General features: G+C 45.8%; 1 protein-coding gene across 1 annotated transcript in view; it reads right to left on the reverse strand.

Annotated features, from left to right (window-relative positions):
• LOC107385826 (contactin-4) overlaps positions 1 to 19,740 on the reverse strand; it is a 230,531-nt gene that overhangs the window by 101,523 nt on the left and 109,268 nt on the right. Inside the window, exons 4-5 of the mRNA XM_015959955.3 lie at positions 5,426 to 5,549; positions 3,146 to 3,321 (exon numbers count right to left, since the gene is read on the reverse strand). Of these exons, the coding sequence (XP_015815441.3) occupies positions 3,146 to 3,321; positions 5,426 to 5,549 (300 nt within the window). The remainder of the gene's footprint in view (positions 1 to 3,145; positions 3,322 to 5,425; positions 5,550 to 19,740) is intronic.

Below are 19,740 nucleotides of genomic sequence, written 5' to 3' on the forward strand. Positions count from 1 at the left end.
ACAATAAAAGGTCACCCTGGAATGTGCAGTTTTTTGCTTTATTGGGGGTCTGGGGACTCAGAACCAGTCAGTATCTGTTGTGACCGCCATTTGCCTCGTGCAGTGCAATACATTTTCTTCGCATAGAGTTTATCAGATTGTCAATTGTGGCCTCTGGAATGTTGGTCCACTCCTCTTCAATGGTTGTGTGAAGTTGTTGGATATTAGTGGGAACTGGTACACAGTGTCATATACGCCAGTCAAGCACATCCCAAACATGCTCAGCGGGTGACTTGTCCGGTGAGTATGCTGGCCATGCAAGAACTGGGACATTTTCAGCTTTCAAGAATTTTGTACAGATCCTTGCAACATGGGGCCATGCATTATCTTGCTGAAACATGAGGTGATGTTCATGGATGTACGGCACAAAATGGGCCTCAGGATCTCATCACGGTATCTCTGTGCATTCAAAATGCCATCAATAAAATGCACCTGTGTTCTTCGTCCATAATAGGTGCCTGCCCATACCATAACCCCACCACCACCATGGGCCACTCGATCCACAACATCAGCAAAGCGCTCACCCACATGCTGTCTGCCATCTGCCCTGAACAATGTAAACCGAGATTCATCGGTGAAGAGAACACCTCTCCAATATGCCAGACGCCATTGAATGTGATCATTTGCCCTCTCAAGTCTGTTACGGCGACGAGCTGGAGTCAGGTCAAGACCCCAATGAGGACGACGAGCATGCAGTTGAGCTTCTCTGAGACGGTTTCTGACAGTTTGTGCAGAAATTGTTTGGTTATGCAAACCAATTGTTTCAGCAGCTGTCTGAGTGGCTGGTCTCAGACGATCTTGGAGGTGAACCTGCTGGATGTGGAGGTCCTGGGATGATGTGGTTACACGTCGTCTGCGGTTGTGAGGTCGGTTGGATGTACTGCCATATTCTCTGAAACGCCTTTGGAGATGGCTTATGGTGGAGAAATGAACATTCAATGCACGAGCAACAGATCTGGTTGGCATTCCTGCTGTCAGCATGCCAACTGCACGCTCCCTCAATGCTTGTGGCATTTTGCTGTGAGACAAAACTGCACATTCCAGGGTGGCCTTTTATTGTGGGCAGTATAAGGTACACCTGTGCACTACTCTGTGATGTCTCTGTGACTCTATTCCGTTCCAGTAATATTGTGTATCTGGAATGAATTTTAGATCTTTAAGTCCATCTCATGAAAAATTGGAGCACAAACAAAGGTGTTGCGTTTATATTTTTGTTGAGTGTAGATACTCCTTCTAAAAGAATTATCTCAAGATGTCCTCATTCATTCTCTTCAGATAAAGCCAATGAGTGATTTGGTCTGAAACTCTCCAAAACACATGAATGAGGAAATAGACCCATTTTTCCAGAAATATTGGAAATTGAGAGATTTAAAAGGGATAAGTTTTGGATATGTGAAATGTGAAATGATATATATATATATATATATATATATATATATATATATATATATATATATATATATATATATATATATATATATGTGTGTGTGTGTGTGTGTGTGTGTGTGTGTGTCTTGTATGTGTATTTAAAGAAACCACAGAAACATGTGAAACAAGAAACAGGAACATGTTGGGTTTTATTTGGTCTGTATTGTGTGAACTGACAAGTTATCCACTCTTCTCCAGATAGACTATAAATAAAATACCCACTGAAATCCTAACCTGAATCTGCTGAAAAGAACAACGAAAACTAGTCTCAGAACTTTAAGGGGCTGCTGTTGTTTAGTTCAGGAGATTGCAGAGACGTTTTATCTGCAGGAAGGTGAGACGAAATGTGGAGGGTCACAAAAGCTATTAATGTTCTTTCTTGAAGAAACAAGCAGCAGATCCACATTTCCTGGCAGTCGAGATAAAAGCTTATTAGACCTTTCAGTCCAGACAGAAGCTTTCACTTTCTGTTTCAGTGTTGGTTTCAGAGGTAGGAAAAAATCCTACTGCATTCAATACGGTACAAGTTGATGGTTTTGACACCATTTACATAAAGTCGTAGATCTGATGAAACTTGCTCCTGCGTTGGTGATTGGTTAGGAGCTGATGGTGTTTGTTTTTACAGCACTATGAATCCTTTACCTTCACTTTTTGATGAACAGGAAACTTCTCCACAACTGCATGTTGCCATTAATCCTTCTGTGACAGTAAACGATGCCCACCAGAAAACATGGTACAACTCCAGCTTATCAACCAGTAACAGGTCACATAGGGAGGCTGGATGGATCACCAGCTCTAGAGGATCTGTGTTTGAGCTTTAGTCTTTTCTTTGTATTATTTCATTTCTAACTTTACACTAACTGAGTATTTCTATCAAATCAAGTACTGAAAGATAGAAATAAAAATAACTGTTTGGAAAATCAAATTAAAATGCATTAAATATTAAACTTTAACACTTTACTGACATTTTGCACATGGATAGGATATATGCAATAAAAATTGTTATATACTGATTATTTAGAAATAAATATAATAAAAAAAATTTCAACATATTTTTTTATCGTGTTTTAAGGGTGTAACAATTTCATATACTACCTAGAAACCATGTATTACATAGAGAATTATTATTATTATTATTATTATTATTATTATTATTATGATTGTTTATTATTTTACCAGCGATACATTTTATCTGTTACTGTAAAATAAAATAAAAATAAAATGTATTAGCCGGATTAGTTTTGAACATGACATGTTGGATTTTAAAAAGTCATGGATAATAATTTATCTGAACAGTAAAGTAACATTCTGGTTTTCCACAATTATGGCAAAAAAAAAAAAGGATATTTTTCCTTGTTACTGGAGAGATGCTCATCTGGTAGTAGTAGACTTCTCTGCTTTTCTGTTGAATTAAATATCACAGTTGGGCATTTTAGAGTGTTTGTTTGCCATACAAGATAGTTTTGGCTTGAGGGCACCTGTGCTAGGCTTTAACAATTTTTTTATTATTTTAAGAGCATATTTAACTAAAGTAATAATTAATGAGCTGGTGAAATAAATAGCTGTTGGCTGCAACCGTACTGAAAATCGGCTGTGGTGCACAGTAGGTAATTAAAGAGAGAGAAGGGGAAAACATTACATATTTCTGTCATTTAATGCAGCCAGAGAGCCTACTCACATGCAAACCGGACTCTCGCTTTCCTGCTGACGATGGTCCCAAATGCATTGGTGGCAATGCACTGATACACTCCTCCATGGTTGATAAAGTGAGGGTTGCTGATCAACAGGTTCCCCTCGACAAGGCTGTAGTTCAGGTCTGAGTCTGTGTCTATATCCCTTCCATCCACGTTCCACCTGGTAAGTCACATAACAGGATTATCAAATATCTAAATCCTTCATAGATCTATTATCTGCATTCTTATTAAAACTGAAAAAAAAAACAATGGAAGTCCAATGTTGTCCAGCTCTTCTTCCACCAACTGTGATGCAAACCAAATAACTTGTCAAACAGTCCCTCCCTCTCGTGTAATCAAAAATCAGCTCAGCAGCATAGTGTGGAATGTTGGCATTTGAACTTTTCATGATGATGAAATTCACCCAAACACACTGAAAATCACTAAAATAATGGTTGAAAAATCGTATAAATAATCTCAAAACGTGTTCTTTGAAAGAAAACTAACCATTCATGCCCTGTGCAGATCAGTGAAATTGGACCTTTGCCAAATAATTCAGCTATCAGATGAATTTCACTTAAAAAAATCATAGTTTTATAACATTTGAGTATATAATGGGTTTCAATGGCATAGAATGTTGACCTTGTCAGTAAGAGATCACATGACTCAGAAAGTGGAGCGTGGGGTAGAATCTACAGTTATCCCCTCATGCTATTGGACAACGAACTACATGACGTACTCACTGCTCCGGATGTCAGTCAACATGGCAGTCCGTCATGGACAGTCAAAGAAGACACAAATACATCCCCTTTCTAAATAAGGGACCTCTATCTACTCTTGTCTCAAGGACAAGCCCAAGTCTATGAGTCCAAAGTTGATCTCAAAGCCATGTCAAATGGGCCCTCATCATTAACATCCAGCCCTTCAAACTCATAGAGTGCTACAACTGGCCCAGCAAACCGACAGCTGTGATTGGCATTACACAAAACCATTCAGGCCACTAGCAGACCTGCTGAGGCTTTTATGGAGTGTGGCTGGACCGACCTGCCGAGCGAAATCTTTTAGCTATTGCTATGATCTGTCTAGATTTCTAAGCTAGTCAGTTTGGTTTTCTTCCAATTTCTCAGGGGGCAGAGATGCTTTTGTTCAAATCAAGAAGTCTGATGTCTTTTAATTTGTCATCTCTCTTACGTAAACCACTTTGGAGACCTAAAAAATGTAGCAGAAGTAACCATTATTAATAAACAAATCGTCATCGTCGTCTTCCTCCGCCTATCCGGGTCCGGGTCGCGGGGGTAGCATCCCAACTAGGGAGCTCCAGACCGTCCTCTCCCCGGCCTTCTCCACCAGCTCCTCCGGCAGGAGCCCAAGGCGTTCCCAGACCAGATTGGAGATGTAACCTCTCCAACGTGTCCTGGGTCGACCCGGGGGCCTCCTGCCGGCAGGACATGCCCGAAACACCTCCCTGGGGAGGCGTCCAGGAGGCATCGTGACCAGATGCCCAAACCACCTCAACTGACTCTTCTCGATCTGGAGGAGCAGCGGTTCTACTCCGAGTCCCTCCCGAATGTCCGAGCTCCTCACCCTATCTCTAAGGCTGAGCCCGGCCACCCTACGGAGGAAACTCATTTCGGCCGCTTGTATCTGCGATCTCGTTCTTTCGGTCATTACCCAAAGCTCATGACCATAGGTGAGGATTGGGACGTAGATCGACCGGTAAATCGAGAGCCTGGCTTTCTGGCTCAGCTCCCTCTTCAACACGACAGATCGGCTCAGAGTCCGCATCACTGCAGACGCTGAACCAATCCGCCTGTCGATCTCCCGATCCCTCCTACCCTCACTCGTGAACAAGACCCCGAGATACTTAAACTCCTCCACTTGAGGTAGGACCTCTCGCCCGACCCGGAGTTGGCAAGCCACCCTTTTCCGGTCGAGAACCATGGTCTCAGATTTGGAGGTGCTGATCCTCATCCCAGCCGCTTCACACTCGGCCATGAACCTACCCAGCAAGACCTGAAGGTCAGAGCTGGATGAAGCTAGGAGGACCACATCATCCGCAAAAAGCAGAGACGAGATTAATAAACAAATAAAAGGTTTCAGAAGGGATTTGCACCGGTAACCTTCTTGCTGCAGTGTAACATTGCTACGTTCTGTACTCCCATGGAGCCTCCAGGGCCTAAACCTATTCTGAATCCTGGAGTTGGATATTGTATACATAATCTAGCAAAAGTCTAGTGTTCATCATTCACTGACACCTGATTTGGCCTTTTAACCAGAATGTTTACCTGTAATGTGGAGGTGGGTTTCCTTTTGCTCCGCAATTAATGAACACCAACTTGTCACCAGAGCTCATTGGGAAAATGCTGTCACTGGGCTCCTGGGTGAAGACAGGACCATGGCGGGCATTTTCTGTGTCACAAAGTTACAAAGGATTAGATAAATAAATAAAACTTCAGCTGTATGATGACAGAACAAGTCACAGTAAATTAATGCAAGATTAAATCACTCAGAAAACTGTATGTAAATGTTACACCTATGATAATTAGCTGCCAACATGGCTCTCTGAGTGGATTCTGCATTTATTAAACCTCCGTGTTGCCCAGCAGATGACACACCATGATGAGAGAGCAATTAACGAGATAACCTTGTTTCACATTGAACATCAAGCCCAATGTGCAGCCTACCGTACAACCTGTGATTCTCCTCCTTTACGATTTCATATCAGGTATTTTATTGTTACGTGGTGTGTTAACAACACGTGAACACATATGTTTTTGTGTGCTATATTCATCTGAATAAGAGCTTAAATTGTGTTTTTTTAAGAAGTCTAACTTTTAATTTAAATGAATGAAGGTGAAATAATAATTGATAAGATTGATAACAAGTGACATAATAATCAAGTAAAGCTTCTTCATGGCAATTTAAGATGGAAAAGCGTGGACAAATCGCACTGACAACAAGTGACATGCAAAGGAAAATGTCTTCATTAATGTTGTGTTTTTAACCTCTTCTGCTCTCTATGTATTTGTAAGGTTTTATATACCAACTAAAGAAAACGTGAGCTGCTATTCGGAAAGGAAATAAGAATTCATGTAGCCTCGCTAGTTGTCCTAAATATGTGAATATGTATGATCCATGGGAATAGCTCGGTCGTGTGAGCGATATCTCCTCGTCTTTCTAATTGTCTCTGCATGCAATTGGACAGCGCAAGGATCAATCAGAGCAAACAACAATGTGAGATATTCATCGCTACAGAAATCAGTGGGGGATTCCACCTTACACGGTCAAAGAAGCAAAAGAAGCAAATGTATATTTATTTTTTTTTTATAAAAGACTTAAAGGAGCAATATGCAAGTTTTCTACAGTGAAATTGTTACAAAACAGCTCAATGTCTCAATCATGATTTCTTTCTTAGCCAGCTGAGGAATTGTCATTCTTTCACCTTTCAAAGAACAAAAAAAGGACATGGTTACTGTTTACACTCTGTGAGCCTGTGAGGCAGCTTAGTTAGCACTGAGCTAACGCTGCAGTGCCGACATTCTACACTAGCAGGCAAAAAGCTCCACAGTTGTTAAAAGAACTTAAGCCCGTAAACAGGAGCGACCCCGAGGTTATTGGTTGTACCTGCAGCATCTTTTTTGCTGTAAATTCTCTGACACAAGTCAGTGACTCGATACAATCTGCTGGGTTTCCTTATGAAGGAAGATTTGGACTAATTGGCATAATAAACTGAAGTCAATTGGAATGTTTACTTGGCGAAGACGACTCTTGGCCTGATTTGGCGCTTTGAGTGAACTGAATTGAATAGAATTTGAGTTTTACTCTAATAAACAGGCAAGAGGCTAACAATGAGCTAATAATGCTAACAGTGAATCACCAAAAGTTCAAAAGTTGGCAGCTCTGAGTCAGTGCTCCCTACCAAAATACCCAAGAGTACCAACATCAGATATAACAATATATTTATCTACAGCTTATTGTGTATGACTCATTTTTGCTTGTCTCTTTTGGTACTGATCTGTAACTGGCACCAGCCATGAAACTCATGGAACAGGAGTGAGGGAGTAATATTTTTGTTTAGAAAAATGGGCTGCAGTAACTAAATTTTACCACGGGATGCCATTCTTACCTCATTCTTAGATCTTGCACCATCTTTGCTGCTCTGGTGTTTAGCCCTCCCAATAAGCAAAGCACTGCTGAGGCTATAATGGACATGGCCAGACTGATATGCCAAAAAGTCTTCTTCTACTGCTACGGTCTGTCTAGATTTCAAGATTAAGTTAATCATAGGTGTGAATAAATCAAAAACTACACAGATCCATTCTCCCACTGCTCAAAGGTAGGTACCTCTGGTCTATCTAACTCTTGAGTGCCACTATGCAGCACTGTATTAGTTGTTTCTCTGCTCCAACACACCTGATTCAATGGTTGAATGACCTGTTCACCAGTTTATCAAGTTCTGCTGAAGCCAGTTAATTGCCTATTGAGTATCCTTGAAGAGACAGGAAAATTCTTGAGAATCACCCTATTTATGCAAAAATAAAATTCATGCTCATCAAATAATTATGTTGATATGTTTTTCCTAACTAGAGAAACCAACAAATTCCTCTGAAAATGGCTTTGAGGTCCGTCTTTCTGCAGCAAACAACTATATGTAGTATGAAGTTATAGCAATCACTTGAGTGTGTTACAATCTAAGCTTTGCTGTTCTTAGACACCTTGTCTACGTTTAAGGATAGGCTTAAAACATGTTTATTTGATAGGGCCTATAGTTAAAATCTCATGTTAGCCCAGATCTGGACAAGTGGGGGAGTACAGGGAGGTGGAGTGTACAGTCGGTAAAGACGGCTGTCACGATCTGCCTCTGCCCTCCTGACTGTCTCTCTCCTGCCCTGATTAGCTGTGTATTGGTTTCACCTGCCCTTGTTAACATGCCCATGTGTTCCTGATTTTCCCCAGTGTATACCTCCCGTCTCGTATGTCCTGTGTCGGATCATTGTTGATTGTATGTGCATGTCTCGTTTTGTCCTGTCGCTCCCGTTGTTATTAAACCCATTTTTACTTTATCCGTGCCTGCTCTTCTGCCTCCTCAACCCCACACCACACTTGGTCCACCATCTCCACCCTCACAACACCCACCCTTGCCCTGCCTCTAACATGCCTCCATCTAAAAGGCTAGGTTATCCAGAGTTATAACTGTAGTTATGCTGCTATAGGCTTAGACTGCTGGAGGATACACTGACCACTTTCCACACTCTACTGCTTTCTTCTACAGTCTGCTCTTTAACTGTATTATTTCCTGCTATTTCAGCTGTTAACTTTATTTTTTCTCTAAGTGTTTTTCTCCCCAGAAGAAGCTACAATGATGTTCTGCAGAGCTGTGGTGGCCTCATGGAGGAGCCATCGTCTAGCACACTGCTGCTAACCACTTAAACATTCTCCCTCTCCTGATAATAACTTTTTGCTTTCCTCTACATTGAATGTGCTACTACTAGTTTACCCGTTTAATTATAGATCCACTAGGATAAATACAATAAAGTTTATCTCTCACCAAATAGAATATTTACTAAGAAATCACAATATAACCATAGAAACATGACTTTATATATATATGCTGTGTAGATGTGTGTGTGCGTGTGTGTGTGTGTGTGTGTGTGTGTGTGTGTGTGTGTGTGTGTGTGTGTGTGTGTGTGTGTGTGTGTGTGTCACGATGGTCGACTGGGTACGGGAGTTGAACTCGGTAAGGATGTTTGACGTCTGGATTATTCGGTAGAGAACTCTGATCAGGGGTTTCAATGAAACGATGACTGAGTGAAGAGCCGGTGCGGCGTCTTCCATATATAGGCTTGGGTGTGACTGGGAGAATGCCGGGAGTTCCCGCGAGGAGCTTGCTGGGAAATGTGGTCCAAGATGGAGGCCGGTTAGCTGGGAGAGGCCGGTTTGGGGGCTTGGGTTCTGACAGGACCCCCCGGTCCAGGGACGGCTCCAGAAGTCCCAGGGCGACCTCGGCGGTCCCAGAAGTCAGAGACAAGGGCAGGGTCCAAGATGGAGCGGGCCGGCTCCCAGGAGCGTTCCTCAGGGCCGTAGTCAGCCCAATCGACCAGATACTGCCAGCCCCGTCCCCTGCGGCTAGCGTCCAGGATGCACCGGACGGTGTAGATGGGCTCACCGTCGAGGAAGCGTGCAGGTGGAGGCGCCGGAGCCGGAGGCGGAAGGAGGGAGGATTCCACGTAGGGCTTGAGCCGGGAGATATGGAAGGTGGGATGGATGCGGAGACTCGCAGGCAGCCGCAGCCGGTACGTGACCGGGTTGATGACCCTTTGCACGGGGTAAGGCCCAAGGAACCGGGGAGCGAGCTTCCTAGACCCGGCACGGACACGGAGGTCTGCCGTGGACACCCAGACCTTATCCCCTGGAGCATATGAGGGACCAGAACGGTGTCGGCGGAGGTGTTGGTGAGAGTAACGGGCGTTAGCTCGGGTTATGGAGGCCCGCGCCTTTATCCAGGCGTTCCTGCAGCGCCTCACCAGGGATTGAGCGGCCGGCACCGCAACTTCGGGTTCCTGGTGGGCAAAGACCGGGGGCTGGTAGCCATAGCAGACTTCGAACGGGGACATCAGAGTGGCTGAGGAGGTGTGGAGATTGTGGGATAACTCAGCCCAGAGGAGGTACTTAGGCCACTGCGAGGGTTGGGCCGAGACAAAGCAGCGGAGGTACCGACCCAGTTGTTGGTTTGCCCGCTCCGTTTGGCCGTTGGTCTGCGGGTGATAGCCCGAAGATAGGCTGACTGATGCTCCCAACAGATGACAAAAAGCCCTCCAGAACCGGGCCGTGAACTGGGGACCACGATCCGAGACCACGTCGACAGGAAATCCATGGAGACGCACCACATTCTCCAGGAACAACTCAGCTGTGCGTCGGGCCGAGGGGAGGCCCGGAAGGGCGATGAAGTGAACAGCCTTAGAAAACCGGTCAGTGACCGTCATGATGGTATTAAGGTCGTTGACTGGTGGGAGCCCTGTGACGAAGTCCAACCCCACATGGGACCAGGGGCGGCTGGGTACCGGAAGAGGTCTGAGGGTACCAACCGAGGCCTGGTTGGATGTCTTGGAGCGGGCGCAGACGTCACAGGCACTCGTATAGTCCTTTACATCTCTCTCCATACGTGGCCACCAGAGAGCTCGTTTGAGGAACCTAAGAGTCCGTGAGAAGCCCGCGTGGCCAGACAGGCGTGATGAGTGGGCCCAGGACAATGCCTCGCTGCGACAGACCGTGGGGACGTAGAGCCAACCCGCGGGGGTCTCTGGAGGTGCTGGATCGTCTCGGAGGGCGTTTTGGATAGCCTCCTCCAGTGGCCACCTCAGGTGGGCCAATAAACGGTGCTCGGGGAGGATAGGTGCCGGCTCGGACGTGGGCGTTGGATGTGTGAACTGGCGGGAAAGGGCGTCCACCTTCTGGTTCTTTGTCCCTGGGCGGTAGGCGAGATGGAATTCATAGGGCTCAAAGAAGAGGGCCCAGCGGGCCTGGCGAGGATTGAGCTGCTTGGCTGATCTGATGTGGGTCAGGTTCTGGTGGTCCGTCCAGATGGTGAACGGCTGAGTGGTGCCCAGTAGCCACTGCCTCCATTCTTCCAATGCCCACTTTATGGCCAGCAGCTCGCGATCCCCTACGTCGTACTTCTGCTGGGTGGTGGAAAACTTCCTGGGGAAGTAGGCGCAGGGATGAAGCCTGTCGTCGGGCCCGGCTTGGGACAAGATGGCACCGGCGCCAACATCCGAGGCGTCGACCTCGACCACAAAGGGGACTGCATGATCCGGATGGCGGAGGATAGGAGCCGACGTGAAACGGGCGACTAGGTGTTGGAAGGCCCGAACGGCGTCAGGAGTCAGCCGGAACGGTTGGCTCGGAGGGCTTGGTCGGGTGAGAGAAGTGAGAGGTGCCACAATGGTGCTAAAGTCCTTAATAAAACGGCGGTAAAAGTTGCAGAAACCCAGAAAACTCTGCAGTTGTTTCAGGCTCGTCGGGAGGGGCCAGTCTCTCACCGCCTGGACTTTCTGAGGGTTCATGGTTAGTCCTTTATCTGAAATCATGTAGCCCAGGAATGATACGGACCGCTGGTGGAAGGAGCAATTCTCGGGCTTACAGAACAGGTTATTGTCCAGGAGCCGGGTTAGAACAGCGCGAACATGGTGGAGGTGTTCGGCCTCGGACTTGGAGTAGATCAGGATGTCATCCAGGTAGGCAAACACCCACCGTCCCAACATGTCGCGGAGGACATCGTTTATGAGGCGTTGAAAAACGGCGGGGCTATTGCACAGCCCGAAGGGCATTACCTGGTACTCCCAGTGACCGGTGGGTGTGATGAAAGCGGTCTCCCACTCATCTCCAGCTTTAATACGGACCAGATTGTAGGCGCTCCGGAGGTCCAGCTTGGTGAAGATCCGCGCCTGGGAGATGGCGTCCAGGGCAGATGTGAGGAGCGGCAGAGGATGACGGTCTTTGACTGTGATTTTGTTCAGACCTCGGTAATCGATACAGGGGCGGAGATCACCCTCCTTTTTCCTGACAAAGAAGAAGCCTGCGGCACCCGGGGAGGAGGAAGGTCGAATGAAACCCTGCTGGAGGGCCTGGTCAATATATTCCTCCATGGCTCTGGACTCGGCGGGAGAGAGAGAAAAAAGGCGCCCCCGGGGTGGACTGGTTCCTGGTTGCAGCTTGATTTCCATGTCGTACGGGCGGTGAGGCGGCAGTGTGGTGGCGCGCCGCTTGTCGAACACCGCAGCCAGGTCCCGGTAGGGCAGTGGCAGATTGGGCGGTGTTTGGCCAGTGTCACCGTCCGGGCGGTCTGGCATGGATGTAGGAGGAGAGAGGTGGGCCTGGCACTGGGTCCCCCATTCCAAAATGCGGCCCTGGGACCAGGAAATCCGGGGGTCGTGGAGACGGAGCCAGGGAAATCCCAGGATTAGAGGAGAGGAGGGAGCACATATGATCAGGAACTGGAGGGTCTCTCGGTGGCCTTGGACAATCATCTGGAGTGGCTGGGTTCGGTTTTGGATCGGATAGGGTTGTAGGGGCCTACCGTCCACCGAGGTCACAGGCACAACTCTCTCCAAGGGGGGTCATGGGGATCCGTAGGCGCTTAGCCAGATCCATGTCCATAAAATTGTCAGCGGCCCCCGAGTCCAACAGCGCGTGCATCTGAAGTGAGGTCTCACCATGAAGGAGGGTAACATGAAGAAGGAGTCGATTTGAAGAGGCGGGGGCTGAAGGTGACCCAGGCTGAGCGACCCCGATACTCAGTGGGTTCCTTCGTTTCCCAAACGTAATGGACAGTTCAGGCGTCTGTGGTGGGAGGAGCCACAATAGGCACAGAGACCCTCGCGCCACCGTCACTGTCTCTCCTCTGGAGGAAGGTGGCCTGATTGCATGGGCTCATCAGTAGAAGCGGGTCCGGGAGCAGGCGTGGGGGAACGAGGAAGAGGGCCAGGTGCCCTGGATGGGCGAGTGAAGGGCTTGGGCCGAACCAGAACCCGCTGATCCATGCGCAGCGCCAAATCGACCACTTCATCCAGGGTCTGGGGCAGTTCCTTTCCCGCCATCTCATCACGGATGTAGGTCGCCAGTCCCTCCAAGAAGACGGCTCGGAGGGCAGAGTCATCCCACCGCAGCTTGGCGGAGATGGTGCGGAACTCCGACGCATAAGCGCACACCGTGCGCTCCCGCTGGCGGAGCTTTAGGAGTTGTGTTTCTGCTCCCACTTCGCTGCTGGGTGGAACAAAAGTCTTTCTGAGGGCGGACACAAAAGCAGCATAGTTATCGCAAGCCGGTGATTTGGAATTATAAAGCGCAGCGGCCCACTCAGCCGCGCGTCCGGAGAGCAGGGAGGTGAGATGCGCCACCCGAGAGCGCGCAGTGGGGAAGCGCCCTGGCTGGCACTCAAACTGCATGTCGAGGGTGGCGAGTAGACCGTCTGGGCTCCCCGTCTCTCCGTTCCACCTCTCTGGCAGACTAAAGTGCAGCCCCTCTGTTGGTGGAGCGAGGGCTTGCTGCTGGAGAGCATGGAGGGCTGTGGATAATTGTAGGATGAGATCGGTCTGGGAGTTTTGTTTCGTGTGGAGCCGATCGATCAGGGCGTGGAGCTGAATGAGTTCATTTTCCATTTGCTCCGTCTTTCTTTTCATGCGCTCGAACTCCGCTGGATCTACGGTCTCAGTCATCCTGTCACGATGGTCGACTGGGTACGGGAGTTGAACTCGGTAAGGATGTTTGACGTCTGGATTATTCGGTAGAGAACTCTGATCAGGGGTTTCAATGAAACGATGACTGAGTGAAGAGCCGGTGCGGCGTCTTCCATATATAGGCTTGGGTGTGACTGGGAGAATGCCGGGAGTTCCCGCGAGGAGCTTGCTGGGAAATGTGGTCCAAGATGGAGGCCGGTTAGCTGGGAGAGGCCGGTTTGGGGGCTTGGGTTCTGACAGTGTGTGTGTGTGTGTGTGTGTGTGTGTGTGTGTGTGTGTGTGTGTGTGTGTGTCTGGTCTGTCTTCTCGATCCCCAGTGAGTCATGGAGGATGGCTGCTTATAGTGAGCCAGGATCCTCTGGAGGTTTCTTCTTGTTAAAAGGGAGTTTTCCTCTCCACTGTCGCTAAATGCTTGCTTAGCATGAGGATTGCTGTAAAGACTCTGACCCTAGTCAGTGACTCGATGCAACCTGCTGGGTTCCTTAATAGGAAACATTTTACTAATTGGCTTAATGAACTGACCTGTATTGGAATGTTTATTATGTGAAGTGCCTTGAGACGACTCTTTGGCGCTATGTAAATAAACTTGAATCGAACTTTGTTAGATAATTTAAATAGCAGCATGGTAAGGTAAACTAGTTTTCTGTGGTTTTTAATTTTTAAGTGATGGTCCTGCGCCACACACCGAAAGCAATATATATCAATTACATATTCAAGTCATGTTTTTCTTTTCCATTTATAAAAATATCTTCACCCACATTATTCAGACAACATAACTGTTATGCCCCATCATGCCACTAGTAGATAAAGTTATCTCCATTTTTAATATGTCAGAATGAAAGAAAACTTTTTGCATCCCTGGAGGACTCATATTCATCTCTGACACCACGTGCATTTAACCCTCCCAGGCTCAAAATAAGTTTTGATGAAAGGATGAAAAACTAAGTCCTTCAGCGGTACTTCTGAGTTAAAAATGCTCATGAAACACGTTTGTGGAGTAACCAGGTAGGTAGGTTTTAACATTGCAAATCTGCAACGCCTGCCTCCAGAGGGTTAAAAATATATTCTCTATTTCACACGGAATCAAAATCTGATGCATGGAACCAGGATAATAAAAATAGAAAACTGGTTTCCCTGTTGTTTTGTTTCTGATGCACCGGGTAAAAGAGGACACGTGAACAAAAGGCTGAAGTCTTGTATCCACATGAAGATGCTAAAGGGCTCCACTGTGAAGTGTTTTACAAAATTTGTTTTCTCATCAAAATCTCTGTGTGTGTGGGAGGATTTCAGTTTTAAAATCAGCCGCTCTAACATTGACAGAATCTACACTGCAGACATTCTAGAGAGATAGAAACTAGTGATGTAATCTAGTGAGAGTAAAACAAATGTCTTAGTGGAACACTTAGAATCAGTGAGATTAAAATAGAGTTCCTTAAGCGTAGTTCATTTTCATTGGTTTTATTTAATAAAGAACCATCAGTGGCTGTGGGCCCGGTTTAATTGCACTAACATTATTCATTTACAAAAACGTTAGACTTCAAACAACATTCAGATGAAAGTTTAATAATAAAGTAAATGTGTCCAGAGCTCAGGCAGAATTCACTTGTGGTTCGCTGAGCATGAAAGGTGCTTCAAGGACTTCAGATGAAGTCTTTTAGATGTCCACAATTAAACTGTTGCTGTGGAAGCTCCCAGGAGCACAGTGCCCTGAAACCTCATACACATAAAAATGACACCAGTGTGGAGCCACCAGAACTTTTCACAAGACTGGGCAATCCATCATTTTTTTTGTTTAATAAAATAATAAAAAAAAAAAAAAAAAGAAAAAAAAATGGAATGACTACAGCGAGGTCCTTGAACAAACCTGCCCCAGCATTTAAACCACCAGAGAGTGGACTGATGGTTAAACAGTGATCCGGAGAGCCATGAGAACTCTAAAAGCGCTTCAGGGAAGACTCCTCTCACTGTCCTTCAGCCCCGCTAAGGCCCAGTCTCACACACAAGAAAACATCTGTTAGGAGGTTTAAGAGTGACAGTACACAGATGCATGTTGCAGGAATTTAAACTGCAAGGAAGCATGAGATAAACTCCAAATCTGGGTGACTAAAGCCTTCAGAGACGTATCAAAGAAGAAAACTGGAACTGCTGCCAAAGGAGTTTCTCAGAAGTAACACAGTGAGGGTGAGTGTACCTTCACTTTGTCATTGAGGAGTTGTAAATGAAGTTTTGCTCACTTAGATTTAAAACTAAGGAAACAAGCAGGGCCACGTGTGCACATTTGAACTGGAATAAAATAAAAACATTACTGTACTTGGCTGGGGCAGCAGCAGGTCAGGAGGTAGAGCGGGTTGTCCAGTAATTGGAAGGTTGCAGCTTCAATCCCAGCTCCAACCAGATAATGCTGTTTGTGTCCTTGAGCAAGACATTTAACCTGCTGGTGGTGGTCGGAGAGACCGGTGGTGCCAGTGTTCAGCAGGCCTCACCTCTGCCAATGCACCCCAGGGCAGCTGTGGCTACATTATAGCTCATCCAGCCAGCGTTTGCTTACTATCTGCATTGTTATAACCTAATTGGAAGGATGCCCAAACAAAAGGGTGCATGCCACCACCTACCATAGCAGAGTGGAGTCTAACATTGCAATAGCTCAACTCAGACGTACACTGAAACCCAACTTTTTGCATTATTCTGAGCAGTGAGTTAAAGCGTTGACACAATTTTAAATGATGAACTTATCAATGTAAATCATTACATTTCCACTTCAGTAAGATTCAGAATGGCTCTGTGCTCTGCCTGTCAGTGCACAGGAGGTGTTCTCTGTAAAGCTCATTGTTGTGCTTCGCTCCAGCCAAACCATCAATACACCAGAGTAATTAACCAGCGGTGTGCTAATTACTCCCGTGAAATTGTACAATTTAGTTTTTTAGCAGATGCGCTCTCACACACGGGCACGCTCCCGTGCACACGTTTCATTTCCTCTGACACCGGGAGCCGAACTGCACACCACCGCTTCCTTGGAGAAAAACTGTTAATTTTTCTTTTTTGTTCACTTGAGAGGATGAAAGATGAGGTGTTTTTTTTTAAACGAAGCTCTAACCTTGACTAGGACAAAGAGAACTCCCTCCCACATCATCATCATGATCATCCTAATGAGAGTGGGAGTCTTTGCCTCAGGTAAGGGCCTCGTCTTCCCCATTCTCCAGGGGAGGCACTTCATATTCTACTCTGGTTGTGGTGTCCTTTAAATTAAACAAATTAATGAATCTTTAAAATCTGGGCTATTTCACCTGGGAGATGATTGGGTGCTTTATCAGTGTGCCTGAGAACAGACCTGCCCTGTAAACACACCTACTGGACTGACCACTGCTGAAGAGAAACACTCACACATACCAATTACACTTAATTAGGTTTCATGGGACTGTATGTGAGCAGACAAACAGTAACAAACGGTGAAATGCATGAGTCTGTATTCTGCACTCTGCAGTCGCAGACTTCATGATGCAGCCGCTGAAAGTGCTGACATCATATGAGATGCTAAATCAATGGAAACAGAAGCATAAATAACCATACAACAGACCCGACTCCATATGCTGATACACTTCAGTGTATTTTTGTTGGATGGCTTTGAAACGCTTGGCTTGGGATGAGTATACAGAATATCCCTCACATCTGACTGTTGACAGTAAATCTTTGTGCTGCACGAGTTTCACCACAACAGCTCTTAGAAGGTTTAACGCCTTAGCTGTAACTCATGCAGCTCTTACAGGGATGTTTAAGCCAAATGAAATTTTGTCTTTTTGAAAATAATTAAAAACAAACATTTTTAATCAAAGTTCTTAATTACATGTTTTAATTACAAAACACAGTTTGTGTCCAACAGAACTGAGGCTGGGCCCGCCAAGACCAAAATGTGTTGTTGGCATTTAACTCATTCACTGCCATTGACGACTAAAGTCGTCATTTTAGATCCAACCGTTCACTGCCAATGACGACTTAGTCATTTGCATTTTTTTTACTGTTTGGGCATCAGAACGAGCCCCCGCGCTGAGAGAACAAACATCTCAGCCCTGAAGCCGATCTTCATCCGCATACGTCACATGATCAGGAAGCAGACCATCCATGTGTTAGGTCAGGGGTGGGCAATTATTTTTTCCATGGGGCCACATGAGAAATAGAAAATATTGTGGAGGGCCAGGCCAAAAGGCTGAAGTCAGTTATGCATAATATTAATGGTATTTCTTTATAAAAAGCAGTAAATACCATCGTTTTTTCAAGCTGGTAAGAGTAGACTATATGTTATAAAAAGCAAAAAGGAAAAAGTGAGGTTGGCTTACAAAAATGTGATTTATTCAAATTTCCCAAGGCAATGGTAAACAAAGTGTGCATTTGGTTTTTGTTAAACATTTGTGACTTCTATTAGTTAACAGTTTTAGTCACATTCACTCCAAAACACATTCTGAGTTTCAAATATTGTTGGAAAGAGGTTCTTAGCATTCTACAGACACACAGTATCGTCTGTAAAATAAAATCACTGAACTGTGATCTTGAGAAAGAGGTTTAAAAAAAAAGTGTCCCAGTTCACTGCTAGTTGCCTACATTTGTGGTCCAAACACCTTATTTTGTGTTGTCAAGCGATTTTTTTCTTATTCAGTGAGAGAAATCTCTCTGCTGGGCTTTAACGAGTGCATCAAAGTCAGGTTGAATGTCTGAGGTGGAGATGCGAAGCACAGCTGACAAATGATCATCAGTGAGAGAGGATCTATACCTGGATTTTGTAAACTTCATCATTGAAAATGTTTGTTCACAAATGTAGGTAGAGCCGAAGAAAACCAACATCTTCTGAGCATGTCTCCTCAGGTTTGGAAAGTTCTCCTCCTTAAGAGAAGAGTAGAAATCCAGCAGAGATCCTGAATCTCTGCTTTCAAGTCCCAAACCCTCTTCAGCACTTTCCCCAGGCTGAGCCATCTGACAGCTGTGTGGAGTCCTCCACAAGAGCCACAAACTGTCTGTGATTCATCGCCCACGCCCTGATGAAGTTTATTATTTTAGTAACAAACTCAGTAACATGGTTGATTTTTAGCACTGACTTGCACAACACATGCTGGTGTATAATTCAATGCAAAAACACCTATTTTTGATCTGCATCGATTTCTGTCACTTTATCTTGCATGCGTTTCAAAAGTCCGACATTTTTCCCTGTAAGATTTGAACAACCGTCTGTTGTGACACCTGACAGTCTCTCCCATTTCAATCCCAGAGTGTCCGTGCACGCATTTACCTCTGTAAAAAGATCGCTCCCTGTCGTTGTCCCTTTCATCGACCGCGTTGCTGCCAGCTCCTCTGTGAGCTCCGTTATCCCCCGGACATCACGGCTCTCGTCTGAGGCCAATGAGAAAAAGTCAAAACTTGCCACTTCACGTTGCAGCTGAAGCTCCAGGTTCCCCACGGTTCACCTGGACAGCGGGATTTGCTCAAATGCGCCTTTTTTTTCAGGGCATATTAGTGCTGCGGAGTCCACCATGCACTCTTTGACAAACTCTCCCTCCGAAAACGGCTTGCTGTTTTTAGCTATTTTGTGGGATATCACAAAGCTGGTCCTGGTTGCTGCATCCCTGGATGTGTGAAGCTTAGTAAAACAGCCTTGCTGCTTTTGCAACTTTGCTAGCAAAGCTTCGGATGTCCGTGCCCTCTCAGCATCAGATGAGTTCTTGTATTTTTCCGAGTGTTTCTTGTCGTAATGCCGACTCAAATTGTAGTCCTTAAACACGGCAATCTCCTCCCCGCAAACCAAACACACGGCTTTGCCTCCGACTTCAGTAAAAAAAAAAATACTTAGCAGTCCAATTTTTGTTGAAAATCCTGTATTTGGCATCTTTCTTTTTTTTTTATTTTTTTTTTTTGCATGAGCGGACATTTCTGGGGCTACAATCACCATGTTGTGTGGGAGAAGCATCGAAATGAACTGTTTAATCTGCCCATCATTTGTGTTGAGAGATCAGCAGTGTTTGGATCAACAAAGTGTGACTACTTTGATAGTGGAAACTGTATTTATGGCTTACTTTTGTGCATTTAAACTTCAGCCGCCACTGATAGTTGTTAAAAGTTGTTAAACCTGTGCATATGAAACAAAAAACGCCTTTTGTTTATCGATTTATTGTGATAAACGGAAATTGTGCTTGCTCCTTTTCCTGTTGGGCCGTTGTGATTTCTGTCCATTGACTGCAGAGGTGCCCCGGCGTCCGGCGAAAATAGGATCGATTCTATTTTTGCCGGACGCCGGAACAGAGGGCGGCGCACGGCGCCACACTGCCGGAGCATGGCTGCTGTAGTGGAATTGCTCTGATTGACTACAACGGGACCAATTTTGC

Source organism: Nothobranchius furzeri, chromosome 3, assembly GCF_043380555.1.
Source record: "Nothobranchius furzeri strain GRZ-AD chromosome 3, NfurGRZ-RIMD1, whole genome shotgun sequence".
Taxonomy (NCBI): Eukaryota; Metazoa; Chordata; class Actinopteri; order Cyprinodontiformes; family Nothobranchiidae; genus Nothobranchius; species Nothobranchius furzeri.